Source organism: Equus caballus, chromosome 21, assembly GCF_041296265.1.
Source record: "Equus caballus isolate H_3958 breed thoroughbred chromosome 21, TB-T2T, whole genome shotgun sequence".
In the NCBI taxonomy this organism is placed as follows: domain Eukaryota; kingdom Metazoa; phylum Chordata; class Mammalia; order Perissodactyla; family Equidae; genus Equus; species Equus caballus.
In genome coordinates, this window is record NC_091704.1 from 40,050,311 (window position 1) to 40,069,111 (window position 18,801).

The 18,801-nt window shown below is 42.9% G+C and overlaps 1 protein-coding gene across 2 annotated transcripts in view; it reads left to right on the forward strand.

Annotated features, from left to right (window-relative positions):
• The window catches only part of MROH2B (maestro heat like repeat family member 2B), a 56,560-nt gene extending 39,061 nt beyond the window's left edge, over positions 1 to 17,499 (forward strand). The window contains exons 27-43 of one of the 2 annotated variants that reach the window (XR_011430120.1): positions 155 to 244; positions 607 to 727; positions 2,122 to 2,219; positions 4,603 to 4,755; positions 6,879 to 7,036; positions 7,360 to 7,486; positions 8,023 to 8,210; positions 9,277 to 9,417; positions 9,818 to 9,932; positions 10,556 to 10,702; positions 10,950 to 11,132; positions 14,705 to 14,860; positions 15,196 to 15,330; positions 15,506 to 15,614; positions 15,725 to 15,827; positions 16,857 to 16,922; positions 17,360 to 17,499. Coding sequence is in view for 1 of the 2 variants with exons in the window: in XM_005604293.4 (XP_005604350.2) it covers positions 155 to 244; positions 607 to 727; positions 2,122 to 2,219; positions 4,603 to 4,755; positions 6,879 to 7,036; positions 7,360 to 7,486; positions 8,023 to 8,210; positions 9,277 to 9,417; positions 9,818 to 9,932; positions 10,556 to 10,702; positions 10,950 to 11,132; positions 14,705 to 14,860; positions 15,196 to 15,330; positions 15,725 to 15,827; positions 16,857 to 16,922; positions 17,360 to 17,466 (2,088 nt within the window). In the remaining variant the exon portion in view is untranslated. The remainder of the gene's footprint in view (positions 1 to 154; positions 245 to 606; positions 728 to 2,121; positions 2,220 to 4,602; positions 4,756 to 6,878; positions 7,037 to 7,359; positions 7,487 to 8,022; positions 8,211 to 9,276; positions 9,418 to 9,817; positions 9,933 to 10,555; positions 10,703 to 10,949; positions 11,133 to 14,704; positions 14,861 to 15,195; positions 15,331 to 15,505; positions 15,615 to 15,724; positions 15,828 to 16,856; positions 16,923 to 17,359) is intronic. The other variant, XM_005604293.4, reaches the window with a different exon arrangement.
• Positions 17,500 to 18,801: the final 1,302 nt, after the last annotated feature.

Below are 18,801 nucleotides of genomic sequence, written 5' to 3' on the forward strand. Positions count from 1 at the left end.
TAACCCATCCCATAGGGCCAGTCCACTTAAAAAGTGTGTGGGGGGAGGTGAGCACCCTGTTACTGAAGAGGCAGGGAGAGAGCAAGAGCGAGAGAATGTGAATGACTGAATATGAAGAATACTAAAGAAAGGATGTTTATTCTTTGACCAACAGCTTCTCCGAATGTGGCTTGTTTCACAAAAAGACTGGGAAAGAGAAAGAGCCTTCCAGATCACTGCACAAGTGCTGACAAATGATATTGAGGTACGTAATTCCTTGGAATGAATAGATTTCACTGCTTGCTAACAGCAGGGATCTCTGAAGCCTCTGGAATCCCAAAGCCCTGCGTGATGGACCTCCAGTCCCAGAATGGAGGGCTTTCCAGAGAACCACCCAGGAGGTCTCCCCTAGCCCCAGGAGGCAGCAAGTACTCCTGGAGTGAGCTATTTGGTTGTCTTTGCATGCTTGCTTGCTTTTCCACTGCCCTTAAAAGGAAAGTTCAAGATTCAATTTCATTCTAAGGACCTGCAGGGAGAAAACAAGGGGCTTAGTATCCAGTGTTGGGAATATCCTGGGATCTCATCAAGCCACCCAATCACCTTGGGGGCCCCCCCTTTGTCCTGCAGGCACCAGAGGAGTTTAAAATCGGCTCGCTCCTCGGTCTCCTGGCTCCTCACTCCTGTGACACCCTGCCCACCATCCGTCAGGCAGCTGCTAGCTCGGCTATTGGTCTGTTCTGTATAAAAGGTGAGCAAAAGATGAGAAACACACAAATGAAGAAAAGATATCTCTTTTCTTTTGTTCTCACTTTTTCTCCTTATACATCTATGTCTCTCTCTTTCCTCTTCTCTCTCTCTCTCTCTCTCTCTTCCCCTAGGCCAGCCATTTCTGAGTTCTAATACCTTAATTATATCACAGAATTTGTCTCTGTTGGGTCTTTTTTCCTTGGTAGCTCTGTTTTTCTTTTTTTAAAATAAAGATGATAACACCAAAGCATCATAAAGATCCATTAAAGCTGGGAAAATGTTTTGAGAGTGTCCGATTTAAATTGCTGAGCAATTGGGCATATTAGCAATGCTTCCTCTATTACATGGTTTTCTTCAGGAAGAAATTGCACCATTATTCCGGTGCTAAGTGACTTTCAAAGTTCTCTGAAAATAACGTTGTGGAGATTTCTCCAGCTTGCCTAACAGGACCTCTGTCTGCTCTCAGAGTAGGTGTGAATAACTGTCAGCATCAGTAAATGTAGGGAACTTTAAAACCTCAGTCTCAGGCTGAAACCTGGCCTCCTTCTAGCTTAAAACAGCAGGTGTCTCACCAAGAACAGCTCTGCACTGTGGTTCACCCAGTGCAGCCAGGAGCCCTCGGTCTAGCTTTAATGCCATCTCATACCTATGTTCAGCTCTTCGTTCATTTAGGTACTCGGAAAATATTTACTGAATGCCTTTCCATGTGCCAAGCACTGTTCTGATGCTAGGGACGCAGAGCTATTACAAGCCTAAGATTCATAGAAGAAAAACGTGTTAAAGCCAAAAGGTGGGATTTGGTTGGGGATGTGTGGTAGTCAGTCAAAAAGAGAAAACCATTCTGCAGCTCTAGAATAGAGATGGAATAAGTCTGCATTTAAAAACTGTATTGACGATCACTTATGCAGTTGCTGATGCTCCTATTACAATAGTTACCTTTCCATTTTCCCCAAAGTGTCTCACCGCAGAATGGAACTCCAACAAAGAGAGCGGGATGGCAGAGTCGTAAGAGCCTGGGCGCTGGTATCAGACAGACCAGGTTCAAATTCCAACTCTCCTGTTTTCACTCACTGCATGACCATGGCCAAATGGCTTCACGTCTCTCTGCCTCAACTTTCTCATCGGCAAATAACGGGAGAGTCTGCCTCCAGTGATCTTTATGAGTAATAAATGAGATCATTGTATGCAGAGTATTTATATTTAGTATGGTGCGCAGCGTGTAAAAACTACTCAATACCTGTTTGGTCTTATGCTCACCATCTCATCAGACAGGCTTTAGTGTGTTTGTTAAAGGCGTCCAGCAGCTGAATTAGCGTCACATCAAAATACAGCCAGCCTCCTCAGCCCTTATCGGGTCTTTGAACTCTTACATCCGTCTCCCTTCATTGATTTTAGGCATTCGCCTGGAAGTGGAAAGACTGCAGGGTTTGCAGGAAGGCCTGCAAAGTGATGATGTGCATGTCCAGATCAAGATTTCTTCTAAAATAGCAAAGGTAATAGATACAGAGGACTGGCCAAGGGATGTAAAGATGATCCTGGGTTGGTTTTCAAATGAGGAAGCTGTGTACTCACCACTACCGAGGAGGGCAACCGTCTAGCCATTCAAGTTGAACGAAAGAAAGACCTTTGTTCTGTCATTTATTGACTCCGGGCACAAGGGCCCAGTCAGCACCTGCTACTGATCATTTTACACTCTGGGAAATGTTGTGAACCAAAAAGACCTTTCCGGGGTGAGGGAGGCGGTGGCATGGAGTGGAAGGAATAATAGCCTGGAGTCCGTCAGATAAGCTCTCGTGTGTTCTTCTTGAAACTCAGTCTCCTAATCTTCAAAAAAATGCCTAACTTACTTCTCAGAGTGGTTATGAGGATTGGTTGACCAATTCATTCATTTATTCAATCATTTGTTCATTCACCTAATGTGTCCTGTTCATCTACCATGTGCCAGACTTTGTTCTAGGCTCTAAGAATAGAAAAAGACAAAATGCCTGCCCTCGTTCAGCTTGCATCCTAGTAGATGGAGTCAGCCAAAGAAATAACATATCAAGTAGTTATAATTGAGAAACATAAAGTTAAGGGAATAGAGAGTAAGAGTAGGATAATCCCCTGGAAAAGCCTACTCTGAAAGAGAGAACCATGGAGACATCTGGAAAAGATCATTCCAGGCAGAGGAGAAATAGCAAGTACAAAAGCCCTGAGGTGGAAAAAGAAGTGGATAATGAGACCCAAGTGGTAGCCAAGGGCTGACTGAGGTGCCTTCCAGGCCTTGTGAAGGACCTTGGTTTTTACTCCAATTGAAATCAAAAGCCAGCAGAGGGTTTTGATTTCAGGCCCACTACATACAACTATGCCACTTGTGAAACACACAAGGGCACTCTCATGTGAGGTGGCATCATTCCTAATGTAGACATTGCAGATTTATAAGTGCATTATGGCAATTATCCACAGATGGCAGGAAAGGGTCCAACAAAATCAGTCATCATGACAATATACTTACAGAGAGAAGTGGACTATCTTGAGGTCAGGGTGCCTTTTCCTAGTTTTCCAAAACCTTTGTGAGCTGCTGGTGATTCTGCAAGGAGGAACATGATTGGATTTACATTTCTGAAGGGTCATCTGGCTGCTGTGTTGAATATAGGCTGGCAAAAAGTGAAATTAGCGAGGTCAGTTTGGACAAAACTAAAAGAATCCAGGCATGAGATTAGGTAGCTTGGACTAAGGTGGCTGCAGCAGAGGCAACGAGAAGGTGATCAGAATGTGGGCAAGAAGCCAGTTGGGAGACAGGAGAGAGCATATGTCAAATGCCTAAGAAAGAGTCTGATGCATGATAGGTGCTCACATACCTGAGTTCCCTTCCTTCCTTCCTCCCTTTTTTCCTAAATCAACATCTACTCCAATGTGAGAAACCAACAGATAAACTTTGAGCTTGGACCCCAGACAGGCATTTGGTGTTACATAGAACAGACGCGGTGGTAAGTCTGATCTTGGAACCATGGTAACTCAGAAACTGGCTGGGATGTGCAGCTACTCATGAAAAGGAACCATTCCTCTCGAGAATAGTTCAACCAAACATCATCAGGCCACTTAATACGGGGGAAAGTCAGTTGTGGATAGGAATGTCTTCATACCTACAGACTCATGTTCGTGACCATCTTGCTTGGTTAAAGCCCTAGATAATGCTCCTGGAATTCATTTAAACTGCCACGTTTCACCTCTCTGCCTTCCTTTTCAATAAGACACGCACACAAACATACACACTCATACTCTCACAGTGCTATCAACCACACGTTCTGTATAGTTCTTGTACTTAGAGACCAAAATTGAAAAGTTTTTAAATTCTTGAACTTTTATTGACTACTCTTAATATTGAAACATGGAAGAACAAAAGACAGGGCTCATAATAATTCATGCTGAGAGGCATCTGGTATTTAGTGGGGCACTAAGTCTGTGCAATAGATTTTCCTGAATTCTCAAGTCTCAGCTATTCTTTGGCAGATGAGAGACATATTTCTATGATATATGAAATGTATATGAAAGTATTTAAGAGCATATAAATTGCTATATAAATATTATGCATTATTTTTGCCTTACTATGTATGCTATAACTTTAGATTTGGAGAGGAAATTCCTTGGCAGGCTTGGGGTTCAATAAATATGAAATCACACAAACCAACTCCAGGAAAAAGTTGCTTAGAGTTAATGTCATTTCTATGTCCTATTTCAGTATTTTCACTAGTTTCTATGGTCCCAGTCAATAATAACTGTTGGGAAAGCCCAGTGGTTTCTAATATCCTGAAACAAATAGTAGCAGCACATTTCAGGTGTCCAGATATGAAGCGAAGTAGTTGATAACGTGGGTCTTTCTGGGTGCATTCTCAGATTGTCAGTAAACTCCTCCCAAGTGAAGAAATTCTGATGTTCCTGGAGGAAACCCTGGATGGTCTGGAGAGCCTCAACCCCACGTGTACAAAGGCCTGTGGAATATGGATGATCGCTGCCCTGAAGGAGCAGGGAGCTGCTTTGGAGGATCAGGTGAACTGACAGCCAGTTTGACAACTGAGCGATTTCTAACACTTCTGAAATGCCAAGTCTGTCGCCCCTTCTCACTTTGTCCTCTGGTGGGCAATAGGCAAGAGCGTGCACAGCCTCAAGAGGCCTCAGCAGAGACCCAAGTTGTGTATTAACAGCCAGACTCATCTTGAGTGTCTGTGTCAACCTGTCTCAATGGCCTCTTTAGTCTGTGATCATAACAGCTTTCCAAACTGTTGCTCTCTGGCCAGAGGAAGTAGCTCTGACCCAAAGGCACTTGGATTATGGAAAACTGGATTCTTAGATCTGCAAGGATGAGAGTGACCACGTGAATGACTCTGAGATGGCCACTCAGGGCCAGTAGAATTTCTAATCCCACTGCCACTCTTGAGGCTGCTCTTCTACACCCCTTAGGCTTTATTTTCTGGTAAGGAAGGCTGTCATTGGGGAATTGATTGGGGGAAAGTCCTTAATCCTTCCTGCCAACTGGAGAGGTAAGCAGAATTAAATTCAGGAAGCTTGGTTAAGAGTTCCCTATGGTGATGCTCTGTCCTCTCTCCTTGAAGTCAGAAACAGAATACAAGCAATTCAAAGATGAATAAAGTGGAAAAGTTCTTTAACTCAATGAAAGCATCTCAAGAAGAACAGGGGAAAGAAGCTATGATCCCCACTACCCAGAGCCAACCGCCCTAAATTACTCTCCAAAGCATGACTTTTAGAAATGACCTCTGTGCTGATTACTTTCCAATTAGTTTCTTCAAAAATATTTATTGAGTACATACTATGTGGCAGGCACTGAGCTAGGCATGGGAGAATCAAAGGTTAAAAAATTTGGAATGTCCATGTATTTGTGTGTTTGGTATAAAAGGAAGTTATTCACACAATAGGTAAAGGCTTACAAAAGGGACTTAAATCCTGTCCAAGAATCATTGAAATGAGACTCTGTGGTAATCATGTCATGTTTAACCTAAAAATGTCTGTCCAAAATATGTGAGAACAATATCTACTAGAAGTAGATACTTTAGCATAGACATGCCCTTCTCCATATCAAAAATCCAAGTGTATAATATCATTCCCTACTGCCCACAGATTAACACCCAAATTCAGAAAGGTGGCCCTCAGTGACCTCTAGGATCTGGCTTCATCTTCTCTGTCAAGTTATCTTCCTGTTATTGTCCTCATTCTTTCTGTGCTTCAAACTGGACCATTCTCCTATTCCAGAAATCTTTTCTGCATTTGCTTGCACTCATACCATCATGCTATTTTTTTATGTAGATTTTATTTTTTAAAGCCATTTTAGGTTCACAGCAAAACTGACCAAAAGATAGCATTCCCATGTACCTCCTGTCCCTGCCCATGTACCTCCTCCCCCACTGTCAGCATCCCCCACCATAGTGGTACATTTGTTACAATTCTTGAACCTACGTTGACACATCATGCCATCACCCAAAGTCCATAGTTCACATTAGGGTTCACTCTTGGCGTTGACGAATGTATAAGGACATGTATTCACTAGTGTAGCATCCTACAGAATAATTTCACTGCTCTAAAAATCCTCTGTGCTCCACCTACGCTCATGCTTTTTGATTTTACATCTTTACCTGTGTTCTTTCTGATGAGGTCATTTTTCCCAACATCTCCACCTTGCCTTTTGAAATTGCTATCCAGCCTTCAAGACCCAGACCAGATGTCCCTCCAAAGTGACCTCAGTTACTTCTGGATTCCTCTATCGGTCCTATATACGTCCCGTATACCATACACTGCCTTGTGCACAGGCCTTTGGGTTTATGGCTGATATTCATTATTAGACCACTCATTCGTTTGGAGAAAGGACTACACCTCATTCATCTTTGGTAAATTCCCCACAGTGCTTAGTGTAACACCTGGTATAATGCAGCCTGTCACTAAATATTCACTACATTGATTTGAGAATAAACAGTCAATTCATCAATAATCAATAATCCTCCCAAGAAAGAGATAGACCATATGAAGAATCAATTATTGTTTTTAACGTTATTTATAATTTATCAACCACCCATGCATAATATGCTGACCGTACATGTCCTAAGTCATTTGTGTAGAGGGAAAATGGAAATTTAATGTGTTGTTTGGCTTTTTCTTTTTAGCTGCTGGAGATCTTAGGCATAATCTACCATCACATGCCAGTCCTCAGACAAAAAGAGGAAAGTTTTCAGTTTATGCTGGAGGCCATCTCCCAGATAGCCAGCTTTCACATGGATGCAGTTGTTGCCAACCTTTTACAGAAGCCTCTGCCCTTTGACAGGTAGACTCCCTTTTCCCAGGAAAGGCCACCCTACAAGGCATTGGGGAAGAATTTGTGATTTGAGAGAAAGATAGCAAGCAAAGGTTGAAAACATCTTACCGGAATAAGATGTTTCTATCTTGATGGACCTTAATAAACCTCAGTAACCCAAGGTCAGGATGCTGGATTATTTAATAAAGCATCCTTATTATCCCCAGGCACATGACACGTCCATCTCTCCTTAAAATTTTGATTAGACATAATGTGGTTTTATAGTGGATCAGATGGAAAAGCTCATATTCCAAGGAGTTGTGCCTTATCAGCTTCCTGTCTTATCACCCTAGGGACACAAAGACACTGTGGAAGTCTCTGGCTGAGAACCCAGCCTCCAGTGGTAAGCTCTTGCGAGCCTTAGTAGACAAACTGGAGAATGGATTAGAAGATGACCTAGCCGAGATGGATGCAATTTCAGTGAGTTGAATAACCTGTCACATGCCTGGAATTGTGCCCCACTCCATGACCTGTTCCCACCTGGAACTTGGTGACATAACATTAATCACGCTTCTTTCCCTCCCATACTCTGATTTTAAATTGGCTCCAGTTCATATTGGATAAACATGGATCTAATTTTGTCTAGAGTTGGTTACTTTTAGAAGCAAATTTCTCATCAGCCCAAAGAAAATCTGTGTATCTATGTTTCCAAGTTAGCTTTCAAGATATCCAAAGCACCCTTTTTTGTTGAAAGACCCCAATACTGGAAAAGATTTTATTTTACCCAACCAGTGCCCCCTGGAGTTTAGAGTCACCCAACATGGCAGTCCTGAGAGAGAAACACAGTCTGAGTTTCCAGACAAATAAACCATCTCTTTTCTATGTGTTTTTACCATGACTGTGGCCAACTTGGAAAGCAATCGTTTGGGGAGAAAACAAACTTGAAGTCAGCCCAGAGGGAAGATCTCCGTGGAGGAAAGGAGCCTACCTGACCACAAACTCCTTTCTTCCCTCAGGTGGCCTGTGCTATGAATGAGGTGGTGTCAACAGGTACACCTGTCGCAGGCTTGTACCCAGAGCTGTTCACTCTTCTCCTCAAGCTGGTCAGCTGCACACTGGGCCAGAAGATGCCCAGCTCTACTGTGAGCCACAGGCGGCGGGTGATGCAGCAGGGAGAAAGGCAGCAAAATGCAGACCCCTGCAGGTAGATGGAGGGCAGGGGGGTCCTTCCAAAACGGTCCTGATCCCAGACTCCAGGAGAGGAATATGGAAGCCCAGGCCTACACCTTCTGGCCTGGCCTCAACTACCCATGAGGAAAGGAGGCTCCGCCATCCTCAAGCCTTGTAGCTCTTCAACCCACTATAGTTGCCCAGAATGGTCACATAACGATGAATAAGCTGCCATGTCTTCTTCCCTAGGGGCCTGCTCTATTTCCTTTGTTCTCTTTCATTGAGACCTTTCAAGGAAAGCTGGAATTCTGTGATATTCAAGGCCACCAGGGAAAGAAGAAAAATAAAAATAAATACCTTATTTCATCAAGGCTTCACCAATTGAAAGAAGCAAAACCATTTCATGTGCCATTGAGAAAGAAAAAAGACTCCCAATTAAGCCATGAATCAATGATTTCTTTACTTCCAAATTTTTATTGTATATTTATCCAAAGAACTCTTTTAGGATTATTAGTTACAGATCTTTATCCTATATCACATTGCTGTGTTTCCCTGTTGTTGTGCATAACTTTCATTCTAATGTCAAATCAACCTTTTAAAAGACATTTTAAACAGAAGTTAGGTTCAATACATGTACTTCCAATAATACGTGTAACTTTACTCAAATGACGACAGTACACAGAGCCATACCTATGTCCGTGCATGTCCATGTGCTTGCACAGACAATAGCGACTACATCACAGCTACTGTCTGGCCAACAGTTGTAACACACTACCCATTGCAAGATGCATCCTGATTCCCGAGGTGCTGTTTTAGAATCAGTGAAATACAGTATTTTGCACTTGCCATACTAAGGGCTTTATTTTCTCATGAGAAGTTGACAGGATTTTGTGGCATTATTTACCGACTCAAATCATCTCAGTGTCCCCTTTGACCCCAAAACTAAAGAGTGGGATCAGGCTGCCTGTTTTTTCCTTGCACAACATCCACTAATCTAGGAGTGAGGGTGCACTGTGGGAACAGGAGTGAACTTGGGAATTCAGAATTCCCTGGGGGGGGGTGGGGTTGACTGGTTTTGTGATGCCGACTGTGTCCTGCAGGCTCTCGATCACAACTCTGAAGTGTGTGCAAGCCCAAGCCATGAAGGAAGGCCTTGCCAAAGAGTCTGATGAGGGCGACAACTTATGGACCCTACTCAGCAGTCCCGGTACCCACCACATAGGAGTATGTGCACTGGCCAGGTAATACACAGATATTCTAGAACTGGATACAAAGGATAAAACCAAAAACAGAGTAAGAATGCAACTGGGGCAACTTCACTGAGAGCAATTATTCACTGACCGAGGACTTACAGTCCAGGAGAACAGGGAGGAAAGAGCAAAAGGGGTTGGGAAGAGATGGTTGGATCAGCCCAAAACTCACTAATCCTTCAAAAAACAGCAAAACAATGAACAGTTCTAGGCAAACTACACTTAAATTGGGCACCTGGGTAGACTATTTTAAAGTTTAATCCTTGCTGCTCTTTCATTGAACATTCTTTTTTCAATCTTGTATTTTCCTGATAGAGAAATAGACTAAAATTTCCTCCACTGTTTAGAAAGAAAAAAGTCTCTGCTACAATGGGAGCCTTGCATTTTCTAGGAGTATGGCGGTGTGGCAACATGGAGTCATCCTGGACATCATGGAGCAACTGCTCTCATCTCTCACTTCCTCCTCCGAGAACTACCGGATTACTGGCACAGCATTCTTCTCTGAGGCAAGACAGAGCAGCCGTCACAGCAGGCTCTCTGGGTCCCCTTAGGGTATTTCTCTCAGGGTCAGGAGTTGTGTGGGTGCTGGAACCACAGAAAAGGGACCTTTACGGGAGCCTTGGTAGTGGAGAGATCCAGCTACTGCCAGAGACACAGTACCTGAGCAGGAAGTGAAAGAGGAAGAGGAACCCCCCCCCCCTTCCTGGCCGGTAGTCTACGGAAGTCAGCCTCCTAGGACAGAGAAGAGTGGAGAATAAATATGAGAGGGACAAAATAAAGAGTAACCAACAAGTCTATTACTGTCTCTTCACACTCTGGGATAAAGGCTGTCCCAGCCAATCCAGAGAAGGAACGTCATCAGTATCTCCTGTTTTCCTTGCCTCATTTTTCCATTTAGAGTAGAAACGTCTTCTTAGCTATGTGTTCTGGTTCTCATTACCACGTGATCTTGACTTGTGAGCTGCTCACATCTACAGCTTAGTTCCTGCAAGACTTGCTAATTCACCCGAGGGCTTCTTCCTCTGCTCCACACAGCCAGGCCCTCCTCTAACTAGAGTTAGGATGCCTTCGGCACTATCCTGAAGGGAGGCCCCTCCTTAACTAAAGGGTCCCAGTGTGTCATTTTCAGCTCATGAAGGAGCCGATCCTTTGGAAGCATGGGAATCTACGCGACGTGCTGATCTTAATGGATCAGAGTGCCTGGGACTCCAATGCCATCTTGAGGCAAATGGCCATCCGAGGGCTCGGTAATACTGCTTCTGGAGCCCCTCACAAGGTAAAAGGAGTTTTGGGGGACAAAAAAATAGTTCATTTAAGTAGAGTTTAAATAATTATTTACTAACCCACACCTTGTGGTTGCATAAAAATTAAGTAAAAATACAAATAAATTGCTGAGTTGGTGGCTTTTGGGTTGAAGGACATGTGACCCTAAGAGAATTTCAATCCCCTTGTCTGGGTCTCCTACCCTATTCCAGATACACATAGAACAATTTTCGAGATTAAGAGACCTTGTTTCAAAATAGGTGAAGAAGCATAAGCAGATAATATTAGAATCTATCATCAGAGGCCTGTACCACTTGGCCCGCACTGAGGTCGTCTGTGAAAGCTTGAAGGCTCTGAAAAAGATCCTGGAGCTGCTCACAGACCGAGACGTGAGCTTCTACTTCAAAGAAATAGTGCTACAAGCAAGAACCTTCTTTGAAGATGTAAGTGAGCCTGTTCGGGAATCTTCCCTCCCCAGGAGAAGTGAGTGAACAGAAAGAGGTTCAGATAGGACTCGAAGCAGACAATGTCAGTGTCACATCCATATTTCTTGGCCAGCCCCAGAGGTCACCTGCACAGAGGTCACCTGTACAATTCCTGTGCAGGCTGTTGGCTTCCTGTGTCTCTCTGCCTGAGGGTGCTCTCTGACCCGGGAATCATGATTGGTCTGAGCAGGGTGGGCCAGCCTTGTTGGGGAAGGATCCTCAAATAATAAGAAACAAGAGTTTATAGATGAACTCCTGAGCTTCCTCACCCCTCAGAAGGATTGATCTGCCCTTGCCCATAAGGGTAAAACCCTCAATTTTCCCTTCCATAGCTTACCTCTCTTCTCTATCTCATTCCCACTCCCCCATCATGCTTCTTGGGCTCACTTCTCAAATAAACTACTTACGCCTAAATCCTCATCTCAAAGTTTACTTTGGAGGGAACACAAATTATGACAGTACTCAATATAGGGCTAGGGTCAACTAAAGACATTGTCACCTCCCCACTATCTTTTCCACATCCAAGATTCCAAGACTCAAAATGCTAGTGTGGTTCATTTCCTCCAGGAGTCAGTATAAACTACAGCTCATAGGCCAAACCCAGCCCAGAGCATCTTGTTGTAAATTAAGTTTTGTTGGAACGCAGCCATGCTCATTGGTTGCATACTGTCTATAGCTGCTTTCACACTTCATCTGCAGAGTTGATTAGTTGTTACAGAAACCACATGGCCCGCAAAGTCTGATTTACTGTCTGGCATTTTATGGAAAAAGTTTGTCAACCTCTGATCTAACCCATAGCTCTAATTTCAAATAAGATCATTCCATGATCCTAGGCAGAAAAGGGTCATTTTCCTTTGTACCTTCTGGGAAACAAGATGTTATTACTTATTTTTGGTTTATTCAGTATCATCCTTGTAAAAATCTATATCACGTCCAACTTATATCTATTTTTTGTCATCTAAATCTGTTTCCTCGTGTGGTGTTGTCAGAGGAGATGGAAGCCTGCTGGTTGCCTCCCCTAGTGCATCCTTCTTAAACATTAAGACTTGATTAAATTACCTATTTACCTTCTCGTCTGCAGACTGAAAAGTCTTCGTTTCCTTCATTATTCATCATAAACCTAATTTTTCAGCTCTTTAAATATTTTACAAGCCAGTGACTGTGTTGTATCTCTAAATGAGACCCGAGGAGTAATGAACAGAATCTAAGAAAAATTACCTCTCAAGTCCAATCTTTTGCTATTTATTCATTCCATTTTTTTTTTTAATCTTGCCTTTTCTTCCTGGCTGTTTGGCAATTTATTAACCATACAGCCCTCTGGATTTTAGTCTGAGGTATATGCCCACAGTCAGTAATGCTCCCGTTCTGTATTTTTCAGTTTCCCTTGTTTATGTGCTAGCCTAAACCTGGCCTTTGAAAGCAGCTTTCTGCTTGTTTCCAACTACTTTCTCCAGTGTTTCAATGTCACATTATAACAATATTGCAGTATAACAATATTACAAATTAAAAATATATTTTAATTGTCATCTTATCCTCAAAAATGCTTACTTGGCTCTCCTTCAATTTAGTATCTTCTGTAAAACAACAAAGATGTTGTTTTTTTTTTCATTGCACAGATAAGTAAGAACAATCTTTAACAACAAAGGGCTGAAGTGATGTCACCCCTATTGGAGCCCCACCTGTTTGTTAGGTTTCCCTGGATGGTTGTGGAGCCAATGAGAATAATTCCCTTGGATCTGAGCGTCCAGTATTCACAAGTCCACCTACAAGTGTTGTGGTCAAGATAATGTTTCTCAGCCTTATTGCAGAAGAAAAAAATCTAAAGTCTTGCTGGGTGTTGGCTTAGATCTTTCTCAGTCCTAATAGATAATGAGAATTGATACGAAATGAGAATTTCATTACATTTTCATAAAAGGAGAATTTGATAAAACTTGGGTGTTAGTAATGGCATGATATTTATTCTCTAGTAATGCTCTCTTTCTGCAATTATATTTAATTAGACTTTATGATACTTTGCCCCTACAGTTTTTTATAGATGACACATACAATTCTGTAATACTCAAATTTCCCCCTTTTTTTTCAATATTTAACTTCTTTCTTGGAATTCTCAAAACATGGCGACACTTCAGTGAAATGGTAGAACAGGAAATACGGCTGCTGTCCCATGCCCCAGGCCCTGCTAGCTACTATTTGTCACGCTGTCACCCTGAGCAAGCACCTTACCCTCTATGACTCCATTTTCTAGACTCAAAACAAGGTCATTAAACTGTAATATCTCTCCCAGCACCCAAAGCACTTTTGCCCCTTCTCTTTTCTGCTTTTTCACCATCCCAATTGGTTCATTCTTCCTTGAACTATCATTAGGTCATTGATTTTGGAAAATTCAGAAGATTTTTCAAAAAGTAAATACCTCTCTACCTTTTGGGTACTTTGTTATTGGTTTGCTTTCTTTTCCTAAAAATAGACCATTTAAAAATATATCCTGACCTCATTCCTAGTACATTTAAAGAACGTTTTTACCTCCATTTCCATTATAGGAGGTCACATCTGATGTATTCATTTCACTTTTCTAGCCTTTTCCCAACAAGCCATCCTTATTTTTTCTGAAAGATCTTTATTAACTATGTTTGTCATGGCATTTTTGTTTGTGTGCTCACTTCTTATACATTTTATTTTGCCATCAAAATTAACTCCTCTATCTTCTCCCCCTCAGATTCATGGGAATGCTTTTTGTTGGCCCTTACTTGTTGCTAATCTAAATGATATTCGGCTACTCAGGACAACTTTTCCTTTAATCCCTATGGCTTCATGTGGGTATTTTAAACTAGTTTTCTAGACCTTAAAAAAAACCTCCAGAAAACTCATCAGAGTTTGTTAGAACTCTGAACCATATCAGCAAAGTATCTGAGACAATAGAAGGCCATCTTTCTCTCCACCACCTTACCCTTTGCTTCTTAAAATCATTGCCTACCATCCTGGATAGCAAGCAAGAAAGCTCCAGAACTTCACATCCACAAGTGTAGGATTAGGTTGTTTGTTTATCCTCTCTCTCTCTGAGACCCAAGGCTAAAATTTCTGAGCTGCCTTTACAAAGCATTTGGGATCTTGGAGAAGAGTCCTAGGTGTTGAGCAATTTAGATTAGAGGCCCCATGATTCTAGGCTAATGATGCAATCAGGCTAAATTGTGTAAAATACAAAATAAGCAAGACCTTCCCTGGCCTTCTGCTGCCAGCACTGTCTGTTTATCATTCTTGTGATCGCATTTTTCCATTAGCTACTCAAAGGCAGAAACCAAGTCTCCAGCAATATGGTATCACTTACATCCTAGACCCGTGGTCATTGCAGCTCTTGTAGTGTGGGTAGAGAGCTTCTGGGAAAAGAGGAGCATTCTTGGAACACACAGCAGGTGTGACAAGAGTGCATGCACCCATTCCTGGGTTCCAGCCTTTTTTTGCTGAAGTGGGCAGGGCAGGGTGGGGATGAGGCCTTGTGAAGAGGACTCACCCACAACATGCATCTGTCGCCACAGGAGCAGGATGATGTGAGACTGACCGCCATCTTCTTATTTGAGAATCTGGCATCCCTAACAGGAAGAAGGTGGAAGATTTTTTTTGCTGAAGAAATAAAAAAGAGCATGATTTCATTCCTTCTCCACCTCTGGGATCCCAATCCCAAGATTGGAGCTGTAAGTGGCCCTTGCACAGAAACCTGCACCTCGCCCTCTACCCATTGCCTACAGCTGCCAGTAAACCTGGTCTAGCTAGACTAGAAGCCAGGTCTGAGGTCACTACTCTCAGCTGAACCTCAAAACCACTTCTCCAATCCCAGGTTCTTTCTTGCCATATCTTCCCAAGTTTGCTCTTCCATCCTTGCCACTGGGAATGTGCCAGCAGCACTGACTAGAAAGCCCTTCACATCACTGACTTTTACTGCTCCTTCCTCAACACTGGTCAGCATTTCTTCCCTTCTGGAAGGGGATCCAGCTTCATGGACTGTGACGCAGAAAACTCTGTTTTTTAGGCTTGCTGTGATGTCCTGATCATCTGCATCCCTTTCCTGGGCCTCCACGAACTCTATGGGGTGTTAGACCATCTCCTTGATGGTCAGGACCTACCAAGGGCCAGGGATTTCTACAGGCAATTCTGCATGAAACTGGTGAGTGTGTAGTAAATGTTGCCTGCAAAATTCTGAGAAGAGTCCAAGCAAATCCCAGAAAGGCAAACAGCTTAGTGAGGGATCTCTGGCCAGAGCCAGAACTGTCTTGGAAGGATAGCAATGAGTCTTTGTATCCTGCCGCAGTCCAAGTCCTGACTGGGATCTGTTCTCCTAGATTCCTGAAACACAGCTGTTGATTAGTGCCGTAAGCCCCAGCACCTTTCTGATTAAATTTAGGTTGAAATAGCCATAAAGGATCTTCCAGTAGAATAATTAATGGCTGGGTGAGTGTTTACTTTCCTTTCGATTTATTTCCCTTCTTAGGACCTATAGGGCTGAGTTTCATAAGGGGTCACTTCCCAATTGGCCTCTTTGTAACGCACATCTCTTCTAGGCAAAGAAAAACCAGGAAATCCTGTGGATCCTCCACACACACTCATTCCCTTTCTTCACCAGCAACTGGGAGATGATCAGGAGTGCAGCCGTCAAACTCACAGGTGAGGGCACGTCCACGTTCCCCACTCAGATACGGCTGTTCTTTTCCATGTAATTTTGCTTGGACTGGAAGCTATTCCAGTGTGAACACTGGTATGACTGGATGACCAAAAATTAAACAAAAGGCCAGAAAGAAATTTGCTTGATGTCTTGCAACATCTTCCCTCAAACAAGCATGTTCTTTTTTGCAAATGAAAGCTTACAATATCTTCTGACTTGCCGACCCTCCCTCTCCTTCCGTCAGACCGTTCTCCCTACTGGGCCCTCCATGCTACTTCTGGTTCCAAGTTCTCACTCCGTCTTTTCCCCAAGCCTTTGCTCCAAGGCTTCTGCCCCTGCCTAAATGTTTTCCTTTGCATCACCCATTAACATAAAACATAATAAACCTTCTAAGCTCAGTTCAAGCTGAGAGCTTTACCAGAAACACGATACAAGTAGAAAGTGTGTTGGTGTGGGGGCCACAGACCTCAGCTCTGCTGTGTGATTCTGGACAATTCACTTAACTTCTCTGTGTTGCCTCTTTGTCTGATCTATAAAACAAAAGAGGAAACTAAGTGAAACTCTGAGGATCCTTCTATCATGAAATTCTAAGTCTTATCATGAAGCCAGTTCCATTAATCCAGCCCAGAGTGAACAGGCCCACTTGCTGGCCACCTTTAAGACTGAGTTAAAACCTAAGAATTCCTTATTGGATCATGTATATGATCCCCCCAACTACACTGGAAACTTTTTGAAGACAGGGACCATATCTTACACACATTGAGACCCTGACAACAGGCACCCCCTGGGAGGACACTGTGTGAGCTTTGCCGAATACACGTTGGGTGAACGACCACTTCCAGACATGGCACTCAGGACCCAGCAGACATCATCCTCACATCATCCTAGGGGTGCACAGAGAGTCATATAGTTCACTCATTCACTAGCCAGACCATTTAACTTCTGACGAGGTGCAGATTCTGACCTGTCTCACTTTTCACGGCCTCTTCTCCAATAATGAAATCAGTGCCTTTTTCTTCTGTTGACTTTAGATGCCATTGTTCTTAATTTGACCAACCAATACGTGGAGTTATTAGACAGAGAAGAACTGACCACACGTGAGTACCAACCCTAGTTTCTGCACAGCACATTGTTAGATTCTTAGAGAAAGAGAAACTAGTGCTGCTCCAAGTACCACATTAGCCCAGAAACTGAAAATCGTAGCACCCCTTTAGTGTTTCTGATGCTCCCTAAGTACTGGAATTTCTCCAGAGTATAAAGCAACCCCCAGCTCCACCCCTTTGCAAGCATTGTCCCCAACAGACTACGGTTTTCCAATTGTCTGTAAATCTACTCATCACAAGGTCAGGATCTTCTCTTCCCTTCTACCAGTGTTAAAATAGATTCTCAACTCACGGTGCCAGAATCCTATGTGTTAGAGTAAAATGTGAGGATCCCACGAAGGGCTGACCCTCAGTGGGGAGCCTCACAGGGCTGAAGAGCTTGGGCCTTGGTTTTCCTCATTCACTGAACGTTGCTATTCTTTCCATTTCAGGGCTCCAAGCCCTTCGACAAGACCCCTGCATCAGCGTCCAGAGAGCAGCCGAAGCTGCCTTGCAGACCCTCCTGAGAAGGTGTAAAGAGATAAGCATCCCTCTGTAAACCACCAGGAAATAAACTGCTAGCCTTTTTCTATAACTGATTCCTGTCTTCTTCCTCAAAGCTCACAAACTTGTAGCATCTTGGGGAAAGAGATGGTGCCTAGGATGGGCATCTTAAGTGGTGGTATATGCCTTACCCTCCAGAGTCTCCCTGGGGTTTTCCATCAGTAAAAAGTAAACTCTACAAATTCACTTGAGGGATAACCTGTGGTTTGAATGCTGAAAACCACATGGCTTTGCACAGGCTAGCCCTCTATCTTGGGAAGCTTAAATCCCAGCAGACGTCAAAAAATGACAGAATATCAAACAACTCTGCTGCCACTGAGAAGAGGGCCACTGCAGGCCAGCCCCAGTGGCCTAGTGGTTAAGTTTGGCACATTCTACTTAAGCAACCCAGGTTTGGTTCCTAGGCGTGGACCTACACCACTCATCTGTCAGTGGCCATGCTATGGCGTCGGCTCACGTACAAAAAGAGGAAGATTGACAGCAGATGTTAGCCCAGATCAAATCTTCCTCAGCAAAAGAAAACAAAGAAGAAGAAGAGGGTCACTCCTATTTTCCACACACAGCCCTTTCCTCATATCTTTGCCAGTTTTGAATTACTACCTACACTCTTTTCTTTCTAAAAAACAGTCTTATGATAAACTTCAATCTGTCTGTTCTTTCTCAGGTTGTAATTTATGTGTCGAGACCATGCCAGGTACTTTTCTACAGAAGTCCCTTTCTGATATTCTATTAAATCTCATGGTTTCCTTTCCATTTTTATCCCAGAGCATCTCCCTTTGAATTGTGTGTGTGTGCACACACATTTCTGTGTGGGTGTGCATGCATGTGTGCATATGTTAACCTTCTTCATAGCATCTGAATCATAACTCTTTACTCTGTTTCACATTGCATACCCGAAAGATTGTATGCATGAAATTATGTATATAAGAAGAAGTTTCTAGCACAGAGCCTGGCACTAATTTAACACCACCACCATCACGATCCTTCATTAGCAACATTATTAAATTGCTGTATCCCTTCACAAATTCCTATTACCTATATTCTAATCGCTTCATCCTCAAACTCTTTGGGGAAGCATCATTTGTTCCTACAAACCTTCTAGAGACCAAAGGAATCTTTTAGATCAGAGATTTTACTCCAGTGTCTATTTATTCATTCATTTAACAAATATTTACTGAGTGCATATCATTTATAAGGCACTGTTATAGCTATTGGGGTTCAACTATGAGAAAAAAAATAGTAAAATTCTAGCCTCATGGAGCTTTTATTCTACGAAATCTGTGTATAAATTCTAGAGGACAGATCCAGCCTCCAAGATGGCCACCAACGA